General features: G+C 36.2%; 2 protein-coding genes across 6 annotated transcripts; one reads left to right on the top strand and one right to left on the bottom strand.

Moving 5' to 3' along the window:
* Window positions 1–8,459: 8,459 nt before the first annotated feature.
* On the top strand, window positions 8,460–9,646 carry LOC132171579 (alpha/beta-Hydrolases superfamily protein). Its single transcript, XM_059582941.2, has one exon. It carries the CDS (start codon window positions 8,548–8,550, stop codon window positions 9,514–9,516), a length of 969 nt encoding a protein of 322 aa, XP_059438924.1. The 5' UTR covers window positions 8,460–8,547; the 3' UTR covers window positions 9,517–9,646.
* A 1,683-nt stretch (window positions 9,647–11,329) lies between these two features.
* Window positions 11,330–22,924, bottom strand: LOC132173118 (helicase-like transcription factor CHR28). 5 transcript variants are annotated; one of them, XM_059584700.2, is made up of 13 exons: window positions 22,308–22,924; window positions 21,256–21,328; window positions 20,972–21,019; window positions 20,582–20,887; window positions 19,157–20,445; window positions 18,881–18,952; window positions 17,822–17,896; window positions 16,842–17,739; window positions 15,933–16,063; window positions 15,532–15,753; window positions 13,290–13,901; window positions 12,927–13,136; window positions 11,330–11,920 (listed from the first exon to the last, which is right to left on the bottom strand). In XM_059584700.2, the coding sequence occupies exons 1-13, from the start codon at window positions 22,437–22,439 to the stop codon at window positions 11,816–11,818; spliced, it is 4,173 nt and encodes a 1,390-aa protein (XP_059440683.2). In that variant the 5' UTR covers window positions 22,440–22,924; the 3' UTR covers window positions 11,330–11,815. The 5 variants fall into 5 exon arrangements, with proteins under 5 accessions (XP_059440683.2, XP_059440686.2, XP_059440682.2 ...); XM_059584703.2 differs by having other exon boundaries at window positions 20,972–21,011; window positions 22,308–22,399; XM_059584699.2 differs by having other exon boundaries at window positions 20,582–21,019.
* Between the last annotated feature and the right edge of the window lie 772 nt (window positions 22,925–23,696).

Below are 23,696 nucleotides of genomic sequence, written 5' to 3' on the forward strand. Positions count from 1 at the left end.
GAGGGAGATATGGATGAGAGTCCCACGTGGCAACCTTCTGTTTTTTTCAATCACTTTGGCAACCCTATGGCAACTGATGTGGATTTTGGGCACCTTCCAGAGTATTCTTGCACGAGCAAGAGGGTGAGTGGAACCTCCATTTCTTGTTGGGGTTGTTGAGGTGTATATAGTCAGATGAACAAATATTGAATGAGTTTCACGCTATGTTTTGCTTTAATTACTTTCTACAAGCATTAGGCACGCATCCATGCGCAAATGGGTGGAAACTACAAAGTGCATGGGGAAGCAAAAACATACATACATAAATATAAAGGTTTAAAATGTGTATATATAATTTAAATTGTAAGTATTTTTCTGCGCCATTTTCCTAATTTGATTTTGAGAAATTTAATGGGATGCATGATAAATTAGAAATCTGGTATTGGGAGATTCTTAGTTATGTCATAAGATTGCTAGATACCAAATTGCATGTTAGGAAACTTGAATTAAACCAAGCCATGCAATTTTCTAATTTTCGGCCATAGGTCCATATATAAGGGATAATTAGCTTAATTAGTTGTTTTTATTATTAATTTGACCTAAAAAGGTGCAAGCAGGATGTTGATAAGTTGAAGGCAACTTCAAGTGGGGTGACAACAAAGTGGCCTCACATGAAGTTACTCGAGAGTGTCAAATTTAAAGTTTCAGACTGATACAGTACGCAACTGTCAACTCGAACCTTGGAAGGGTGAAGTGGTGATTGGGTGACCATAATAATCCGAAATGACCCATCAATAAGATGTTTGTAGATTGAAGGATTCTATGGTAGATGTAATACAGATTCATCTCATGCAGCGTGATTAGGGTTTTGGGCGTCAAGCTAGACTAACCTAAAGTACCTCAAGATGCCCACATTAGAATTTCCTATAAATTCATAGGAGAGGCCTAAACCACAAGAGGAGTGGTTTGGGAAGATTTCCCCTTCAGATTTAAGTGAAAATTAAAAGATGTTAAGAATTCGGGTTTCGGAAAGGGCCCTTCTCGAAATGGAAACTAAGGTTCTGATAATATTGTTATTTATGGAAACTTAGGGCTTCAAAGTAATTGTTCTAAATAAAGTAATAATATAGGGTTTCAGGCTAACATGGTGGAAATCCCTATTTAGGATTAATAAATTTCTTAAAATCAGAAGATATTAAGAAATTAGGGTTTTGGAGGAAGACCCTTCTCAAAATGGAAACTAGGGTTCCGATAATATTCTTATTTAGGAAAATTTAATTAGGGCTTTGAAGTGAATTCTTCTAAATAAAGGTATGAGACCTTACAATGAAGTCCTTGGTTGACCTAGTCATCAACCGAACATCTCGGGTTTTTGTGATGCAATACTCAGTCGAACGGGGATCAATGTCCTATCAACTATGCCTCTCAAGAAGTCACCTCGGTCGAACGAGTATCGACCAACCTTCAACGTACCGAGTTCTCGGGAAGTTCTACGCAAACTCATCCAACAGTCTCGTTCGAACGAGCATGGGCTTTCATTCAAACGTGGCTGTCTCCAACCATTTTCTTCTTGAATTCGATCAATATTTGAGCTACCTCATCAGATTTAGCAATAATTTGAAATGTTGACCTATTCAGGAATTTCCGAGTCTATGCCTATTTTTAATTCCTTAAAGCAATAGATGCAATTTAAAAAAAAAATAAAATAAAATAAAAAAATAAAGGAAAAACTCTGATAAGGGAAAAAGAAAATCTGAATTCAGTGGAAATAGAGCTTAGCCAAAAAAAAAAAAGCCAGAGGGCATCAAAACTCTTGCTTATGCATGCTTAAGCCTTACCTTTACTAGTCACTACTCAATTATATTTATTTGCAAAGACTTGGTCAAATATATCTTCTTTCTTTTTAATAAATGAAGTGATTTAATAATTACTAAGGGAACCATTTAAGAGAGAAACAAAAGGGAAAGAAGTTGAGAATAAAGGGGAGGATTCGGAGAAAATTCAAAGATTTTGTAAGTTCATCAAATTTATTCTCTATTTAATCCATATAATTTATATGGTTTCTAGTCGGCCATGAAATTCAATAGAATCTTTTCTACCTTTAATCTTCTTTTAGCAAGTTATTCTAAAATCGGCAGATATAGCTAGACAGTCCATTTATATATACTCCATAATTAATTAATTAATCTCGTATCTCTAGATAAATTTCACAACACCGTCGGACATGACTCTCAATATATAGTTCCTTCTTAAAACTAAAAAAGAAATATATATTAATTTACGATTTCAAAATTTAGTAGTGATCTGTACTTTCTTTCTATCCCTTACAACATATGAAAACATTGATGAACATCACATTATATATAATCACACTATGATTATAATAATATAATCAGAGAGAAAAAATAACAATAATTATTATTGACCATGTTCTTTGTATGTAATTCTTCGTCGAAGAGGACAGCCAAGCCATTGGTTTACGCATAAACCAATCAAGTTTGTGATGGTAGGGAATCCATTACACTTAACAAACCTAGAGCTACAAAAATCATCATCCTACACTAGAATATGGATATCATGTTAATGCAAAAACCACTGTTACCAAGTCTTCATATAAAAGTGGATATATATTTATATATATAGAGAGAGAGAGATTATATTGATTAAAGGGCAAGACCAATCCATGGCGCGCGGCGATACTTTTGCGCATATTGACCATCTTCTTTCTAGTCAATGATTATGTCACAAAGTTAAGAGACATGGTGGCATATATTCCATATTGGTGGTGCCCTCTAAAATATACAAAAAGGAAAGCCAACTGTTTTTAAGAATCTCATCATCACAAAGTAGAAAGATGGAGTTTTGTGGCGAACCTTGTGCATTGTGGCTCGTGAGTCGTCTGATGAAACCAAAGTGGCATGGTGAGAGGAATGAAATATTAAAAAAAGAAAAATAAGCAACCAATTAGGTTGGTTGTTGAACAATGACTTGGATTCCAACTTTATTTAGTTGAATAATGAAAGGGATATCATCGTTTAGGTGCAATATTTGTTTAATTAGGTGCTTGTATCTACAACTTTAATATCATCGTCGTAGGCTATCAGAAATCAGAAACGATGATCTTCTTAGATCAAGCTAGCTGTGTGACCTTTTGATCATATATATATATATATATATATATATATATATATATATATATATATATATAATGTAAAGAGATTTGACTGATCATCACACCATGCAATCTAAAGGCATTAATTACCCCCACGCATGCATCAAAGAGTATTAGTTCATCTTTTCTTGTGTTTTTTCTTTTTTACAAGAGAAAATGACTCCCCAATGAGCTAGCATTGGCAAATGGATGTGATCCACCTATAATGTTCAATGCAGAAAGGAAAGAAAAGAAAAGAAAAGCGCAGTTTTGAGTGCTAAGCTCATTCAGATTTAGCTCATCATTCAACTATATTTTTAAAAAAGTGCACCACGACATAAGACGACTGATCCCCCACTTTCGATGAGTGCCATTGGTGCTCCAGTTCGGTTTTTGAGACACCAATATATATGCACCATTTGGAGACGTACAGCAAATTTATGTGACGTATCGAGCTTTACGTGTAGCATTTTTCGCCAATTAAGTGACTTAACGATATATATATCGAATGATGAAAAGACTCCAACTTCTGTGTCTTCCTTTTTTCTGCAGTTTTTCCAACTTCGACAGTAAAGTGAACCAAATCAATGATGTGATCAATTTTAAGATAAAGCGCAGTAATCGAATGATGTAACACTCTCGTCTCATATTAACAAGATTTGTAGTCTATATAGAAGAGTGCCAATTTGCTTTTAGTACTGTGTTAATCATGCACATTGAGCAACAACGGAAAAATGAAAACTTAGCAAAAGAGAACAAACTTAATTTATTTGTAATCCAAATTCTTTCATAGTATCAGAGAATTTTTCAAAATACTCTTTTAGATTAATATTTAAGGAAAAGTTTGGAAAATAAAATCTTAGTCAAATTCAAAATTCAAAAATTTTATTTGAAAAATAAAATCTTAATTATTTATTAGCTAGGAGGATTTGGTTAACTCCATATTTGGATCCTAGTTTTAATATTATAATTTAAACAAAATAATTTGAAATTCATACCACACTAAATTTGTCTTCTTTTTAATTTTGAAAAGTTGCTTTAATAATTAAATAAAAAAAATAAAAAGAAAGGGAAGGTGATGGCCCTATGGGGATCTTAGAATCACTCCCCATGTGCAGCACCACCTTCAACAATTAAACCACATGTCATTTTCTAATTTTTGATTAGTACTATGTTGTTATGTTTTGATCTATTTTCTATTATAACAACATAGACCCAACCAAATGGGCGTATACATGCAGTACTCTATTCCATCACAATATTGGACTCACCTAATTAAATTTAGTCTAGGGTATAGGGGATATATGTTACACCGACCATGTTTTTCTAAAAGCTTACTATTTTTTATTTTTCTGGGGGGTAACATATCCAAGTATATTAAAGCTAACTTTTCCCACATGAAAAAAATAAAAATAAAAAAAAAATACACTAAAGTATTTCTATCCCAAGTACCAAGCAGACTCTTGCCCTTATTTTGGCAGGTAAGCACTTTCAAGAGCTTTCAATTTGGTGGGAGCCCTTGGAGTACTACTTTCTTTGTAAGTGGTAATTGTCTGACCATAATGAAGCATGCATAGAAAGACAAATTATAAATGATATGGGCCTAACTGTGCATAAAGTTCTAGATTGACGGGACATGCCATTGATGACCTAACAAAATGAGCTTAAAGTGACATGAATAGCGCAAGCTGCAACCTTTTATTTCACCTTTCCTTTAGTGGGTATATATGAGAGTTATCAACTTCATCATGAGCTATAGGGACTTCTGCAGGGTGTAACTGGCCGGAAAGATTGCTGTCATATATCTATGAATTAATATCTTAATTAATCCCATGCATGGAAGTCTCAAATTCAATGACACCATCACTGTATCTGATGACATCTAATGTCATCATCAACTTTGAAGTTATTTTAAATTATTATTAAAAAAAGCATGAAAAAACTCGACAGTGCTCTTAGAGCTCAGATTGTTCTTTTCCTTATCGTCTACAATCTGTGATCATTTTGTATTCTCTGCAGATATAATGGTTTGAGAAGAAAATTCTTGTAGTGGAGGCATAGCCACCTGTTTTGACCTGCAGCTATGTCATGATCAGTGAACCCTATCTAATGTCTCTGTCAAAATATTGCAACCTAGAGGCCAGTACAATCACTGCTCTACCTATATATATATATATATCTAAAATATTACCAACTCCATTGCTGCTGCACTAGGAAAAAAGCAAAATGGAGAAATTGGCATTGTTATCCTAATTTGACCTGGTCAAAGTCATATCAAAATCTCTACCTACCAACGAACCAAGCCTATCAATCTTGAATCGTTTACCCAAAACATCTAAAGATCGATATCAGATCTAAGAGACCTCAAGACCACTACAACCAACATTTATCCTGAAATATACTGAGAAATATATATTTCTGGGTAAGTGGCATACAACATTTGTCCTCATGAGTCCTTATCCAGATACCATAATGTTTGATATTTTTATATTTTTATATTTTTATATTTTTTATACTAGGGTTTATTCTTTCTTTCTTTCTTTTTTAGGTTTATTCTCTTCTTTATTTAGTTTAGAGTTTCTTGTTTACCGCTCATTAACTTTTTTAATAAGTAGAAACCATTGTAATACAGTTTAATATATACATCAATACAGTTAAGATATAGCCCTAATATTTCTTCAGGTTCTTTCTTCTTCTTTTTCTGCTCTCTTTCTCTTCCATATATCCTATTATATATTTCTACCTATCCAAACTAATCTCATCAAATCAACTGAACTCAATTGTGGAAAACTGATACTTTTTTTCTATAAAAATCGAATTAGGATCCTTTCCATTTCATTTAAACTGGATATATAATATCCGGTTAGTTATATTGGAAGAGTATTTGTGTCCCTTAAAAAAGTAAAAAAACAAAAATACACCTCCAATATATATAACTAATTAGATATTATCCTCACGCATTTAAGGCAACTCGAATGATCTATTGATTCGAGCCCAACTCTCCACAAACCTTTAGATATTGAGTAATGCTAGAGACTATCTTTTTATCCTTCTAAATTAAGTTGATGTGAGTTTTAAAATTACTGTTAAATTTTAGACGAATCATACTTGAATTTTTGATTCAATGATGATTTTGAAGGTCACATCAATTTTAAGAGGATAAAAAGATAGTCCATAACATTACTATTAATTATTTATATATTTTACATTGTACCCTTGGAAATATATATTGAAGTGATAACGTTGGTGGAACTAGTACGTATCCAACTTCCCTCCAATAAGAACTTTGTGCTTTTTTTTCTCTCTCTTTTACTACCTTTATATTGTCCCCTTTTCCCTGTACGTTCCAACTCCAATAGCAATAAACTGACCTTATTGTTTCTCTTCGATCTGTTCTTTACGTGTGCAAGCAGGAATTTGTCGCTTGGTGTTAGTTAACGAAATATCTCGATAACAATAATCTATCAACAATGGCTTTTTCAAATTTCAAAGGATAGCTAGTGTTATAATTAATTCAACGAGGGTAGGTTAGATTTGGGAAGAAAAAGAGTCAAGGTTAAGATCAAATTATCAATCGAAGGGAAACCATATTTTATTGAGAAATACTTCTTTACACTTTAGTGTTCATGTTGTATATATTTTCGTGGAGTAGAAAACCAATAGAATCATGTTGGTCAGTACTGGTGTCGTCCACGGGAGAAATGCTAAAGATCCTAACACTTTTTTTCAAATGATCTAAACCCTGCGTTCATTTTAAAAAAAAAAAAAAAAAAAAAAAAAATTAAACCTAGTTATTTCTTAAACGGACAAGATCATTTGAAAAAGAGAATTTGAAAAAAAAAAAAAAAAAAAAAGTGTTAGGATCTTTAGCAATTCTCTATCCACTACTGCCTAATGAAATAAATTAAGATTATAGTGAATAAAACTTGGGGAGAAATTGCAATCATGCCTAACTTCATAAGATGGATTGATGAGGTCTCAAAACTAGGTAAACGCAACATATGCACGTGTGATGAACTTTCTAGGCTACCGAGAATCGTATCAATTCTTATCCAAGAAAAAAGCAGCGGCTATAGGCTAGCCTACGAAAACCCGTACAAAGATAATCATATATATTCAACCACGCAATCCTCATATTCCTTTTTTTTTCTTTTTTCTTGTTTAAGTAGCAATCCTCATATTCCTACATAACGATTCGAAGCATATTCTTTAATTATGCTCTTGAATAAGTTAAGATCTTATCACGAACCAAACAGCCCCTAATAGGAAGTTTCCCCAATGAGAGAATATAGGTTGATTAAACTCAAGATAATATTCGTCCACTTTTTTCCCTCTTATCTTGTTGTCCAAGTAACCACCTACAAACCACGTACATGTATTATGTATAGAGAATTTTGAAGTAAACTTTAATTAAGACTTCTAATTTTAGATTAATTTTTTTGAGATTGTCTTACGTACACCAATCAAATTATATTATACTCAAATAATAATTAAAGATTTCGGAGATCAAATCATTCTTAAGATATATATGGATGCAGAATCATTATACACAATCAAACCGTTTCCCCTTTCTTTGCTTATGTTGATTCAAGTTAACAATTTGGATTAAAAATCACTTGTTTCCATTAGCTAAGAGTTAAAATCAGGAGAAAATATACTGTAGAGCTCATGTAATTTGAATTTTTTAAAAAAAAAAATTGAAAAGAGTCACTTATCTCACTTAAATCTAGGTAATTTGGATGGACAATTACAACTTTTTAAAATTTGAAAAACATTAATGTTTGAGTCTAAGTTTGAGAGTATATATATAAGATCATTTCTTGGCCTTTAACCCAAAATACAAAGGACCGTCATTTTTTGACCTATCGTTTATTTGTTGTTTTTATTTTAAGCATTGTATTTCTATTTTGGTATGTTGTCGACGAAAAGGGATCTGAGTTATTTAGGATAAATGGTAGGACATAGTTTTCATTTTCTTAAAAGATGTAAATATTTTTGTTAACTATGTCCGACTATTTAGCCTAAATGACTCCTCTCCATTTCCATTGTCAACAAGCTCAACTCGGCTCTTTTGATTTTTTGTTTCCTTCAAACCGTATTTTCCCATTTACTTAGAAAAAAAAAAAAAAAGGTTTGAGGGTATGAGTAGTTTCCTCTTTTTTATTCTTTTTTTCTTTTTTCTTTTTTCTTTTTTTTTTTTTTTGGTGCCCTTTTGCATTTGTCTTGTATCTTGTCCTTGCCCAAGTTTCTTTACTAGCTACAACCCAAAACAAAAACAAAAAGCCACAAAAAAAAAAAAAAAAAAAAAAAAAAAAAAAAAGGAGTCAATTCAGGGACAAACGGAGTCCACCATCTTCCAATCAGCCAGCTGATCTCAACAGGAGAGAAGACCCAGGAAATCCCAAGCACCTCCGACAATGAAGGAACAAGAAAAACCCCTAACCCACCGCCTCCATTACTGGGGCAACACCCCAGAAGAAGACTACTACAAGCTCCAAGGAATCACAGGCTCCAAGTCATTCTACACCTCGCCCAGAGGCCTTAAGCTCTTCACCAGATCATGGCTTCCCCTGTCCTCCACTCCTCCACGTGCCCTCATCTGCATGGTCCACGGCTACGGCAACGACATCAGCTGGACCTTCCAGGCCACCTCCATCTTCCTTGCCCAAAAGGGTTTTGCTTGCTTCGCTCTTGACTTGGAAGGCCATGGCCAATCTCAGGGTCTCAGGGCTTTCGTACCCAGTGTTGATCTTGTTGTTCGAGACTGTCTCTCATTCTTCAATTTTGTCAAACAAGACCCTCTGTTTCGTGGGCTGCCTTCATTTCTGTACGGAGAATCGATGGGGGGTGCAATTTGCCTCTTGATCCACTTAGCGGATCCGAAAGGGTTCGATGGTGCAGTTTTGGTCGCACCAATGTGTAAAATCTCTGACAAAGTGAGACCCAGCTGGCCAATTCCACAGGTTCTCACATTTGTTGCCAAATTCTTTCCCACTTTGCCAATCGTTCCGGCCGCCGATCTTTTGTACAAGTCTGTGAAGGTTGACGAGAAGAAGATCATAGCGGAGATGAATCCGATGAGGTATAGAGGGAAACCAAGATTGGGGACGGTGGTGGAACTAATGGGGGTTACTGAGTATTTGAGTAAGAGGTTGCCCGATGTGAGCCTTCCATTTATTGTATTACATGGAAGCGCGGATGTTGTTACAGATCCGAATGTGAGCAGAGATTTGTATGAAGAGGCGAAGAGTGAGGACAAGAGCATAAAGATTTATGATGGGATGATGCATTCTTTGTTGTTTGGCGAAACTGATGAGAATATTGAGATTGTTCGCCTTGATATACTGACATGGTTGAATGATAGATGCAGAGGAAGAGTTGAATAAATTTGTAAGGTGAAATCTCTGATTAGTGGGTCCAAATTGTTGTTATTTCACATAATTAAATATTTTGACCAATTGTATTCAGCCCAAATGAAGTCACAAGCGTTTCACAATAATATATATTATCTTACAGTTTAGTGTTTGATGTAAGTCTTCAATGAGAGGATTATCTTGATGACAGAATACGTAGTTTATGAAGTGTGCCAAAACCTGCATAACTGCATTCTAATTTTGCATGCTTATTTTGGTTATCTATCTTTATGAATCGTGTTCCAACAAAACCAAGTGGTTGTTTTTGCATAACATAATTGCTTCAATCAAAGCATACCCACTAATGCTATCATGTCTCTTCAGAGTTGTAGAATAGTTTTATTTGTGTATTTACACTTCAATATGCACGATCATTTCCAAAGCTTTTGTGCCTCAGTGAAGATGAAACTTGTATCTCCAATCATATGTCAAACAGTGTTCATTATCGCCATCTTTGCCATACATATATATATGAGATATGCTCACTTCCCTTCCATAAGAAAGACCTAGATTCTTTTCCTCTCAATCAGTCTTCTTCGGTCTAGAAGAAATAAGAGAAACCCATAAATACTTCATTGGGAGCTTTAATTTCCTTCCCGATGCCCCAAAATTTCAACAAATGATTCTTGACAATCCCTGCAACTCTACTAGTGAACAAACAACTCTAATCAGGCTCGACTGTCAATCCTGACATATTTTTAAACGGATTCAAACACTCATTGACCATAGCAACAAAGTTCAACTCGCCCTACATAAGATAAGAAGGTCATCCAGCAAAACAAAGATGGAAAATTTTCTCCCTATGGCATCTCTAATTGAATCTAAACTTGGCCCTCTTAAACATATTATCCATGAGCCCTGAAAAGTTTCATTCACCAAAACAAACAGATAAGGTGACAAAATATCATCAACAAAAAAGGAAAAGAAAAACCCTTAAGCTCACCATTAATTCAAATAGAGAAGCTAAGCATAGTGATACACTCAATCCACCGCACCATAACCTGAAGGACTCCAACAGTCCTTAAAACCACCAAGACAAAATCCCGTCTCACATAATCATAGGCTTCATTAAATTAACCTTCAAAGCACACCAAGGGGATCTTTTATCTATATAGTAATTTCTCAAAAGCTCTTGAGCCAAAAGGATATAGGCTGCGACTAATAAGTTATCACATGGCACCTTTCATGTCTATTAGAGTTATAATCAAGCCGAATCGAATCGAGTATTAAATGTTCAAGCTATATTCATTTAATTTTAATTCGAGCACAAGATAAGCTTAATTTATATAACTCATTTAATAATTAAACCTCAAGTTTGTGTTCACAATTAACTCATTTATTAAGTGAACTAAATTTGAATCAAATTTATACAAGCAGATTGTTGAACGGGCTTGTTCATTTACAACCCTAACGTCAATTATCAGCTTTACCGGACAAGTTATTCAATGACTAAAATAAAAATGGTGGCCAGCTTGGGTGAAGTATACTGTCCATATATGGCTTACTTACAAATTATATTTCATCAACATGAAGATGGCGCAGGCCACATCTACTATTCAAACTGGAAAATACGACATAACTCAAGATGAGAATGTAACAATATTGGGAATCTGCTACGATGGCATGGATTTCAATTTGATGATCCTCAGTACAGATCAATGGTAATAACAAACTGATGCTCAACATGGATAATAGAAGACAAAACAATCGTTCAGAATCTCATCTCACAATCTTCAAAGAAAATTAATAATTTAATATTATATAACACAAGGACAAATACCATAGATAACCCAAATGCGTTCATCAACGTGTATGTATAGAATCAATTTTACTAATGAACCTAACTAAGACTTTGTAAACTCTGAATCAGAAAACAAAATAAAGAGAAAGACAAGAAAAAATCATCATAATCCTCTATCATTTACACTTTGGAAGTAACAATTTTGAGGTAAACATATCTTTACTTGCTGTAGACTAATGATCTCCACATCCTATAAATCGTACGAGAGAATGATTCGAGGAAGACAGAGAAAGATCATTCCCTAACGAACAAAAAATTTAACGGAAAAGAATGGATCATGTGTTTCCGTATGTAGACTATTCACAGAAAATTCTCTCAACACAGTCCCCTGTTACTTCTTTTAGAACTATTGTCAGACAATCTCCAAATAATTGAGCTGGCTGCTGCTGTCGTTCTCATCGTCAAAAAAACAAACCTATTCATAACCTGCGTTAGCAAATAACATCTGTCAAGCCTAAAAAGAACTCCTAATCACATCATAAACAGGTATTTCAGGTCCTCCTCTGTGAGGCGCGTCTGACCACCACCGGTTCCATCCTCTCCAAATGCAGATGCAACCATCTCTCTCTTCTTTTGCTGCAAAAATACTAAGTGTATCTCACATGAGCAAAAGATCAAATTAGACAAATCACATATAAGGACAATTTCAAGTATAAATTATAAATGTGAAATCAGCCATTATTTTTTTTTTTTTAAAAAAAAAAACATCATTTTTCTTTTTTTAACGAGGAACCCTCCAAAGCATAGTCACTTTGTGTACCCGCCTTTGTCGAGTAAACCTTGGGCCCATGTAAAGTGCCCCTCCACACAGATCAGCTAATACTTTGGCTTCACCGGCGGGCTGACTCTAAGAAATTGTTTGCATCCAAGGGAATTCAAACCTTAGACTTGCTGGAAAAGCTACCAAGACCAAAGCCCTTACCACTTGAGCCAACCCCTTGAAGTTATTCAATAAAGACATCTAGATAGTAGATATGACACAGATACACTAGCTGATAACTTGGGCAATGACCGTTGTGAACAGGACAGTCATTTCAAAGACTATGATGCAGACTGATGAAAGCTCATTTCCATGGCCTAGACAACTCATCAACGATCTTTTCCAAAACAAAATACTCTTTCTTTTGCTTGTCCACTCAATTTTCATGATGGAACCAATATACTTGAGGCATGTATACATTTCTGACATGCAGAACAAATGAATGCCATACTGTCAGGAATATGCACTACTAAATAAACAAAGCATATGAATATTGTTATCATTTTGAGTCGTTTAACCCACATGCCATTATGTCAGCGCACTGAATCTAATCCAAGCTTCTGTAAAACAAGAAGTAAACTAGATTCACCTATTCATTTCCTTTTCAGCTTCCCCGGTCATTCCAAAACATAAAAAATGAGATATAAAGTACACAGATCTATCCTGTTCCATTAATTTGATTGTTAATAAAACACAGCAATATATGGCAGTATAAAACTAAATTCTCATGAGAACTACCAAGTTATCAATGTCTACAAATTTTGACTGAAAAGCATAAAATAATCAAAAGAGAGAATTTACAAGAACACGAAATGACAGTACCTGAAGGGCTAAAATACGATCTTCAACTGTATCTCTGACCGTTAATCGCAAAACTCTAACAGGACGAGTTTGCCCAATTCGGTGTGCTCTGTCAATTGCTTGATCCTCAGTGGTAGGGTTCCACCAAAGATCCAGCAGAAGAACATGGCAAGCAGCAACCATGTTGAGACCAAGACTAGCAGCTTTCAGAGACATAATCATAACCGACACCTACAAGGAAAGGGATCGCATTTTAGATATATCAAGGGGGAACTAAAAATTAGCAAAATGTAATTACTTAGAATATATCTCTCCCTCTATAATTATAGGGAAAACACAGAACTTCGAACCAGGATATCAAGAGATGCTATGGTTTCCACAAACCTCTGGGCGGGTGTTAAAATCCTTCACAGCTTTATCTCTGGCAAAAACTGACATTGTTCCATCAAGTCTTCTGTACTGAATGGAAGAATTTTTTAGACAAGCCTCAAGCAAATCCAGCATCCTTGTCCACTGTGAAAATACTATGGCTTTCTCTCCAGCTGCCTCAACTTCAACTGAATTTTTAGAACTCTCTACAGCCAAATTTTGTCTATCAGGATTATCCTCGAGTAATTCCCCAACAGAGTTGCTGAGACAGATGGCTCTTTCATCAAGTGTGTTCTGTGCATAACTATTTGATGATGTACAACCCCGAGGTTGACATAATGAGTGCAGGACCTCAAGAGCGGCCTTAATTTTGGTAGAAGTACCTTCAGAAAAATGCTCAGCTGCATCAACAACTTCAGAAGCAGAGCAGTTGGGGGAACTACCCTGACAAGGCTCGTCAGAGAGAGAACCATTTAGCGTGGCTTTGGAAAACACTGAAGACGCACTGAGTCTAACTTTGCAATTTGTAACAGGGCACTGCTTGTCATCACCAATAAGATGCTCACTAAGACATTGGTTGCAGAAAACATGACCACAAATCGAAACAACAGCATCTTCAGGAGGATCCTAAAGAGGAACCAGCAGGTTGTCAGAAACACAAAAAGTATATCAACTTTTTATCTCACCATAAGAATTCCAAGGATATTAAAAGAAAAAGAATAGGTGGTAGATATAGCACAAGACAGAGAGTTCTAGATATACACAATAATTCAGAGAGTTGCTCACTACTCACCACAGGCTGAGTTCTAATTTAAAACACATCCACTAAGAGAATTAAATGCCAAGGACTACAGACTAAAGATACACCACATATCATTATACCATTTGTTCATCATAATGCTAGCATGGTTATCCAACATCCAATTAGTTTCAATAGAATCTTGAACCACATAAACAAATGTGTTGGCCCTTTCAATAATTGAAGGGGAATTTCAACCACGAGGCATGTGCTTTATAATGAAATCCTTAAGAACTAAAACCAGACCTACCAGTTTCAGCACCCACTAACTGGTTAAACAGGTTACACCCCCTTCATAGCCACCCAGGCAACTATAGTTGCATCTCAAAATCCTAATTGTATAGTAAATCCAAGCCAAAGCACCTCCTGCTTTCAAACAAGGCTTAGAACTTAGAAATTGTGCTTGTTTCGACGTAAAAAGTTACTGGTCGGAAAATGTTTCTTATGGAAAATTTACTAAAATGCCTTTATTTGGTTAAAAGTGTAAAAATGAGTCTGAGAACATTTTTGGCTGTTAAGCTTGCATTGAAAATCATTCCCCACGACAACACCTGGAACAACCCAAAACCGGAAACCACCATATCTCACACCCAAAAACTCATAGAAAACACCAAATCAATCGAAACAACCCAGAACTAGAAATTGACAAGAAATCACATCCTCATGGCCAAAGAAAATCCTAAAAAATTACCCAAAACCGGAAACCACCACATCTCTTAGCTACAAAAAAAAAAAAAAACCACCACAATTTTCACAAACTCAATTCACCATCATCAATCAGGTTACCATGAAAAGCTCAATTAGAGATGTTTCTACCAACAGCCCTTAAACAATGTCAACCAGAAGCCAATCAAGTACAACACCACCATTAAGAGCTCCTCTCTCCCACAAACTTCACCACCTCCACCTCTAAAAACAACCTCAAGTCTACCACAATTGCGACAAGATCAAGAATATTGACTCCGATTTTTGAGCGGGAGCTTTGTTATCAAACTCAGTGTTGGGGATTAGAGAGTTAGGGTAGAGGATTTTGACAACAAAGAGAGAAGAATCAATCAGAGAGAGGGAGAGCAAGAGAGGACCAAAGCTTCTTTTTTTTTTGTAACATTAGGAGAGCCAGAAAACGACGAGTATAAGGGAGGCTGGCACATGTTTAGTTTCTTTACAGAACTGCTGAACCGACATATTTGGTGTTCTCTGCCATTAACTTCTCCAAATATACAGTAAATAAAGAGTTAACATGGTCGAAAATCTAATTAATTTAAGTGATATGATAACACACGAAAATAAAGTTTCTTGCACTTTTATTCATAACCATATTACCAGCCTATAAGTGCATTCCAAAATAGCTCCGCACCAAACCTTAAAGGCGCAAGCGCACTCGTGCATGCGCGCGTACACACACACACAAAACACAGATAGAGGAACAAGTCCAAAAAAAGGAAAATAAGTACATACATTACAGATGCCACAAATTGCTAAAGATGCTTCTAAACAATTCAGAAGATGTATTTGCTTGTCCCGCGGAAGCTTCTTTGCCATCTCAGCTGAGGATCTCCATAAAGAACTAGAATCATAAGGCCTAACGAGCAGGGGATGATCACAAGCTTGTCGAAGGCGCAAGAGCATCAACAAGATGTTAACATAATTTTGTTTGACAGTTCCAGCATCAGCATATTCCTGACATGACAATCATACATATGGTTCAAATAACTACTAAACACAAATTAAAATGGCCAACACATTCAAATTTTGAGTATGTAAACTAAACAAATTTCAACCTTATTTTTATTAAAAACAGTAGAATCACATTAAATAAAAAAATAAATAAGTCCCCAATCAAATCCAAACTACCGTACTTGAAACTGAGCACGTGAATCAGCCTCCAATCTGGAATAGAAATTACGTTCCTCCTCTGAAAATTCCACTTTTTTCAGCTCTATGGATTTTGGCGGAAGATTAATTATAGGTTCCCCATCAAGAAGTGTGTCTACAGAAAACAATTACCTTATTGTCAGATAATCATATCTCAGAGAAATAAATTTCATGCCAGTGCTTACAATGAGAATTCGATTACATTGGAAAATAATATTGAGAGTTGATGTAGTTTACACGGTGGCAATATATCAAGATGCAAAAAATATTACCTAAATATATAGAATAAAATTAAACCTAAAAAAGAAGTTAAAGTACATTTTAACTTTCTTTGGAATCATAGGAAGTGAGTTGGATTGGATACTCCTGGATCTTAGACGTTGACGGGTAAACAAATAAGCTATGGTTTTCTTGCAGCTAGCCTAAAGTTGTGTCAATCACTGTACCTACAGACGTTCCTTTAAAGCCACAGTAACCATCCTCAAGGCAAACAACAGAAATAATCAATTTGCTTCAATGCTTTCTCATTTGAGAATAAATTGTTTCAAGTGATTCATCAACAATTTATTCTCAAACGAGAAAGCATAAACTATTTTTTTTAAAAATAAAAAAAAAATGAAGATTGCAAAATTGAAAAGAACCAGTTGAGAAATATTTCCTGAAGCATCAATACAACTTTGATGGCTTGTAAAACAGAGTATTCATGGTCACAGCAGAGTCGGACCCTAGCCAAGCAATAAGGCTCAAGATGGAATAGAGAACAAAAATTTAACGCATCTAACAATTTCTACATGTACAAACAAATCCAGAACAAAAAAAAAAACAAAACAAATAATATCAATTTATATTGAAGGACAAGAATTAATTCCCACAAGTCTTATATACATTCTTACTTTTGGTGCGGCGCAACATTATCGTCTTCAAGATAGCTTGCAGCTTTCTGTACCCTTTTGTTGGACTCCTATTGATTGGGACCTTTATTGCAGAACAGAAAGTCGGATATAATGAAAAAGGATCATATCTGAGAAATCTGAAGTAACTATAAAGATCATCAATTGCATTCTGGATTGGAGTCCCAGACAGGCACCATCTACGTTTAGCACGAAGACCCCAACAGGCTCTAGCTACTTGAGTTCTGTGATTCTTGATGCTCTGGGCCTCATCCAGAACAACCCTAAACCATCCCACCTTTGCAAGAGGACGAGCAGTAGACTCAAGCAGTGCCCTATCCAAACCTTTTTTATTTTTTGAATATTTTTTGCCAGAACTAGGAGGATCTTTCCTTTTCCTACTGGATGAAAAGCCAGCATCATCTTCTGGCTTCCCTTTCTCATCGTCATCTTCATCAGCAAGAGACTGCTTTGGGACCTCCATGCTGACAATTGAATATGTTGTCAGGACGACATCATACTTGGCCAGCTCACAAGGATCCTTTGTCCGGTTGCTTCCATGGTATGTCAGCACAGAGAGATTAGCTTTGCTGGTTACCTTACTACTTAATTCCTCAGCCCATTGCCGTAGAACACTAGTGGGACAAACAATAAGGGTTCCAGCAGATGGCCTTCCCTTAGCTTGGACCAAAGGGTTCATGTTCTTCATCTGAATTCTATTTGGCGTTACTTGTTGTGAATCAGCATCTTGCTTCATTCCATCAACTGTAGGAAGAACAACCTCATCCTCCTCCAAATTTAGAGTTTCCATCTCTCCTTGTTTTACATTTTGACAGGCTCCAAAAGATGGAGCCCTCTCCTTCAGTATAAGCGCAATTGTTGATACTGTTTTTCCCAATCCCTGCAAGAATGGTTATATACATCAGAATAAAGTTAAGCACAGTTCAACCGCATCTAACCATTTAAGACAGGAGAGCATCAACCTGATCATCTGCAAGAATTCCTCCCGAGCAGTTCAAGCTTGTTTCCTTTTGAACCATCCATGACAAAGCAATTCTCTGTCCAGGACATTTAGTCAATATTAGCTGGACAACAATCACTCACACAAGCACACACGCTAGAGATTAACAAAAGGCCGGTCAAGAAGGCAATGAGAAAGAATCTAGTTCTAGTTTTGAATCCTATCGTTAGAAGTCAGAATTTATGAATAGCAAAGAATGCAAATAGAGTACAAAATGTCTGTAATCCTAATAGCAGTTCGTATAAACACCCAAAATGACCATGTAAGAAAGGAACCATTCTCCACTTTTTTATGTGGGAATGGGGGTGGGGGGCCGCTTAGGTCAACCATCTCCACTCACATACCAAGATCCTCATCTACAGTTGAGGAAAATCAACTCCTGATTTTAGTATACACGGTTTGTTTCCCACTCACATACCAAGATTCTCATCTACAGTTGAGGAAAATCAACTCCTGATTTTAGTATACACGGTTTGTTTCCACTGAGATGAACCACTTAGCAAACTCAAATACTCATTTGTAGGAAAGAAAAAAATTGGAGAGCCTCTCTATGCCTTCTGCCCATATGCGGAGTACAATATCCCAGTTCACAACTTATATTTGTGAGAAAAAACAAAAAATAAAAACAAGAAAACAAATTCACAGTGCTTGCTATTCCATCCCCAATGTGGGGGGATCATCGAACCTTGTAACCAAACACAACCTCTTTTATTTAACTGTTAGGAAGATGAAATAAAATTCAAACTTTCACAGCTTTCACATCGCACCTTTCAAACAAATGAGATTGCCATAATCACCCCATAAAATTACTTTTTACGATCTCTTTAACAAGTATGCAGATATCATAACCATTTGTTTATTTTTTGCAGAGAGTAGCAATGCCCATTCCAGGCATCCATACCTATATCAGAGTACATTTTTCTTTGACAGGTTGCCCCAACTCTAAACAAAAGAATTCCAAAAACCTCCAATACCTCCAATCAAATTCGAGGAGAAATAACAAAATGGAAAAATAACCGACCTGATGTCTTAACAGAGGAACTGCTAAATCTCCTTCTGGTGGAACAGCTTCTGACTTTGGCTGCGAAAGATCCTGAAATGCATAGCACGATCTAATCTCACCAAGGTTTCAGAGTAACAAACCATCATTGAGAAATAATTTATAAAATTACAATTTAAAAAAATAAATAAATAAGAGAGATTAAAAGATAGAAGAATCTGTGCATTCTACAGGAAGCATATTTCCAGCACCAGTAAGAGCAAGCAAAGAGGAAAATCCAAAGCTAACAGAGCTAACCTGCAATGCGACTTGTAAAATCAACCTCTCATCTCTTGCCTTAAATCTTGGGCCTCCTACTCCCATGTAATGACTGGAATCACTAAATGTAGAATGTTGTGAAGTAACAAGGGTATTCCCAGTTGTTGGAGAATGATTTGTGGGTGGAGGATGACTCATATCTTCAATAATGCAGATATCAGAATCATCCTCAACATGGGATTCGTCCAATAAATTTTTGCAATTCAACTCGGGGCTGACTTCTGAAAAATGAAAACCCGTGGTCATAGATTGAACAAGTCTACCCTCACTTTCATCCTTAACGTAATCCAACTGCATCTTGACCAGAGCAGGGGGCACAGAGGGAAAATATTGTTCCGTTGCACTTAAATTCAAATATCCATTATCAATGTGGGATCTACTAGCCATTTCATCAACTATATTTTGAGAATGATGTGCTCTCATAGAAGCAAAAATCAAGTCTTCCTTCTCACTTTTCACGTGATCATACTTCTGAGTTGATGTAGAATGTGAAACACCAGATGACAGTTTCAAGTCTTCATCAACAAAAATTCTGTCATCCACACTGTAAAAAGGCTTTCTACTGACGGCCTCATCAATTACGTTAATAGAATGGCTACTGGGTCCAATCAATTCATCAGTAACTTCATTCTTGACACAAGCTGCTTCCACTTTGTTTGACATGTATGACTGAGTGCAAGTCAACAGCTTCGCTGATGCCTTGTCATCAATAGGACAATCTTCAGCATCAGACGAAGAATTTCCACTGATTGGTGACATATAGTTATTACCTTCATATTTAAAACTCCAACCATTAAAATCTGCGTAATCAGTCATCGAAACCTCTGAGACAGACCTACCAGTTATTCCCCTCTGAGCATTCATAATCATCTTACTACTTGAGCATGCGCTATCATTGGAAAATTCCCCTATTTCATCCTTAGTGTTAGTCATCTTTCTTTGATTACCCAGCGAAATTTGAGAACTATAACTACTGGGCATACAAGGCCGTGAGAAATCATCAACAAGTATATCATCTGTCCTCACGCAATATGGCAAAGCAGTGTACTGGTCGGTGAAGTCACTTACAACATCAGAACTTTGACAGATTGTGGACTCATTAGAAGTTACATTTTGCGAAGATATATCTGCATCCATGAAGGATATTGTCATATGTGTACATGGATTAGTTTCCTGTGGTCCAAAGGTATCCATGCTATCTTCACCCAGCACACCATAATTTGAAAACTTTACATCAATGTCCTCAACAAAAGGACTGTGTGAAGCATCTGCAATTATCAGAAAACACTAATCAGTTCTTCCATCTCAGTTTTCAGAAACAATACCATGCACAATGCAATGAAGGAAAACTTTCAATTAACAACATAAAGTCCAATTAATATCCTCAGTGAAGAGTTCACATACATTTGGAGTCAACATCGTCCCCTACATGCCGGAACTGAACTTCAGTTTCACCCTTAGGAAAATCTAGATACAAGCTATCTCCTCTATCAAGAACATTGTGAGCATCTCTATCAGCAAAACTTGAAGCAGCACTACACAATGGTATCTCAGCTGGTGGAACTCCAGCCCTCCCTGTGAAGGAGGACTGATGGCCCGGTGGGACTACTGAAAACCAATCTTTGAAACTAGCAGAGCCAGTATGCACAGGAGAAGCAGGCTGTGTCAAGGGTTCTATGTTTCCACGGTCAAAGACCATGACAGAGTTCCCTGCAGAATCAAAGGAAGCACCTGAGCCCCCTGTCATAGAATCTGAAGCTTCTGGGTAGTGTAAAGAGAAAAATGTGATAGGACCTGTTAACTCCGCCTGTACTGGAGGTGATCCTTCTGACACCTGAGATCCTAAACAATAAACATGGAAAAAAACGATTAAATGTAAACATTGAGTATTAATGTCATATCCCAATATCCGGTAGTAGTTTGAGGAGACATCAATATCCCACTACTAAGCCTGAAAAGAAGAGTACTTAGAAATCTCATAAGCAATGAGATAGTAGGAGAAGAGAGGACAGTAGAGATAAAAAATTAAAAATTAATAAAATAATAAATAAATAAAGCAGGTCAGAATAAAGGTTTACCCGTTTGACACTTTGCATCAGGAGCTGATTCACTTTGCAACACATTTTTCTGAGATGAATCCTCTCGACTGCTCTGCAATTTGGTACTAAACTGTTCAGTTCTCAAGGAAAAGATGCTCATCAAAAGCTCAGTTTGATGGGATTAGGGCTTCATATGTTAAGAATTCAAACTTGCAGAGGACTTGCCACAGATATACAAACTATTCAAGTATAGACATATTAATACAGCATATAAATAAAAATTGGACCCAACACCCCCCCCCCCCCCCCCCAACCCAAAAAAAAAAAACCCAGATATCAGCAGGCAGATACACCCACATTGGATACAGCCAAGCTCATCCAACTGACAATTCAAAGCACGGGTCCACAAACATTAGTCCATGTCCATCAAAATGCCACGCTGCATAACTGACACCACAACCAGAAAACAAAGCAGTCCAGCCAACCCATAACACTTATAAGCAAACAGAATAGAAAGAAGAACCAAAATCCTACATATCCGGTCATTGTGAACACATACAAATCACACAATCAGAGATTCATCAAAAAGGTAGTTAACAAGCCACAAAGTATCAAAACTTTTATACCACTATCAAACCAGAATCACCAAATGCCAAAACTTCCTACAACCTGGACCCCTATTACTTAATATCATAAAATTTCACTTAAGCTAAGACTCCCACGAAGCACATAATTCCCATAAACTTCCCTCCAACTACTTCAACTTTAAATGTGGAAAATCCTTGTTTCCGGAAGCACAATCATGCTCTAGCCAACCCAAAATTCGTCCTGGTCTCGCATTAGGTACACAACTACAACTTTGTTGTCATGAAGCCCAAGTCACATCAAAGTGTCTCATAGCTAAGAGGCTAACTCAGGAACATGTGCAGCTTTGAGAACCTTTCTCTCGTTCTTCCCCAAAGCCTTAAAATTCAATTATACACACGAATTACCAGCTCACTACGCACTATACGAACCTTGCAATTGAATTTTCCCAAAACGCCCAATTTGAATTCGCATATTCAAGAAGCGATTTTCCAGAGAAAACCTACCTGCAAAGGCTGCTCCTCCTCGCCAAGAATGTGAAACAACGTCTCGATGTCGATCGACAAGTCCTCGTTCAAAAGCCCATCAACGCCCGACATATCACCGCGTGTCCACACACCATCGTCCGCCATCAACATGTTCAGAGAATCAAATCTCTCCAAAACCCTAACTCTCTCTCTCTCTCTCTCGCTCTCCCTCTATCCCTCTCTCTTTCTCTCCCTCTGTGTCCCTCTATGCTCGGCGACCAAGGTCTCGATCGTGATGGAATCGAAATCGCATATCTCAACGAAACAACGAAACAACGACGAGGACGAATTAGCTCGTAGAGGGCGGTTTCGGAGAAGGTTCGCAATGCGACTTTTGGTTGTGGAAAATAAAAAAGATATAGAGAGAGAGAAAGAGAAAGAGAAAGGACAAAGTCGCGGATCGTGAAGAATTTTGGGGGTGGCGCAGGTTTAAATAGGGTTTGGGTGTGCGTAGGTTAAGGACCAATTCGTTTTGGCTCAGCTTCAAGCTTTTCAAGTGTGAGAGCCTCTGAGGTGCGGTGTGGACTCAGCGGAGTCTACGCCTCGATGCCGTGTCCACCTTTTTCACACCGCCCACTTGGATTTCGATGATCGCTTTGCCACACGGCTCCTGACTCGTGACCCCCTTTTTATATATTTATTCATAGCAACAAAAGCTCATAAAATCTTTACCTAAAGCAAATCTACAAGCACTTGGATAACATTTTCCTATTTAATCCCTCCTATTAAAATATGTAATTTTCACACACACATATCTGTATATATATAAAAGTTCACGTACCCGTCAAACTAGAACAAAGTTTTTCTCCAAATTGAGTTGAAGAAATTTTCTTTAACCTACTATATAAAAGTGACATGTGTCTTTTTTTTTAGTAACATGTGAAATGTACGTGACTTTTTAATAAAATTTATTCTAACTTTGTCCTGCTATTAAAAAAACATGTGCATCTTATATGTTCAAAGAATACATGTCACTTTTATAGAGTATGTTGAAAGAAATTCTTTCAACCCAGTTTGGAGAAAAACTTTGTCCGTCAAACTACTATCCAATTGGGACAATATCTCCTCAAACTAGTAAAACATTGCAAATATCCCCTCAAGGCTGACAAAAGATGAAATTGACCCTAAATTTTATTAAGGGTATTTCGTCATTATAGAAGACATTGACAATATTTTAGTAATTTAGATGGGACATTGTCGCAATTAAAAATTTAATGAGACATTGTCAATTAAGTAGTATATAATATATGATAATATTATATACTATATTAATATTTTACCATTATCACCTTATACATGACACTATCAATTTATAATTTTTTTTTTCTTTTAATAATAGTAAATTGGCAATATCATGGCAACATATTA

Source organism: Corylus avellana, chromosome 1 (assembly GCF_965113065.1).
Source record: "Corylus avellana chromosome 1, dhCorAvel1.hap1.2, whole genome shotgun sequence".
NCBI lineage: Eukaryota > Viridiplantae > Streptophyta > Magnoliopsida > Fagales > Betulaceae > Corylus > Corylus avellana.

What these genes read in the sequence shown, in the direction of transcription:
- LOC132171579 (XM_059582941.2), top strand. Translation starts at nt 8,548, where the DNA reads ATGAAGGAACAAGAAAAACCCCTAACCCACCGCCTCCATTACTGGGGC.
- LOC132173118 (XM_059584699.2), bottom strand. Translation starts at nt 22,439, where the DNA reads ATGTTGATGGCGGACGATGGTGTGTGGACACGCGGTGATATGTCGGGC. An exon ending in AGGAGGAGCAGCCTTTGCAG is followed by an intron (nt 21,329 to 22,307) that starts GTAGGTTTTCTC and finishes ACCAAATTGCAG; the next exon opens with AGCAGTCGAGAGGATTCATC. An exon ending in GGACGATGTTGACTCCAAAT is followed by an intron (nt 20,446 to 20,581) that starts GTATGTGAACTC and finishes TGATAATTGCAG; the next exon opens with ATGCTTCACACAGTCCTTTT.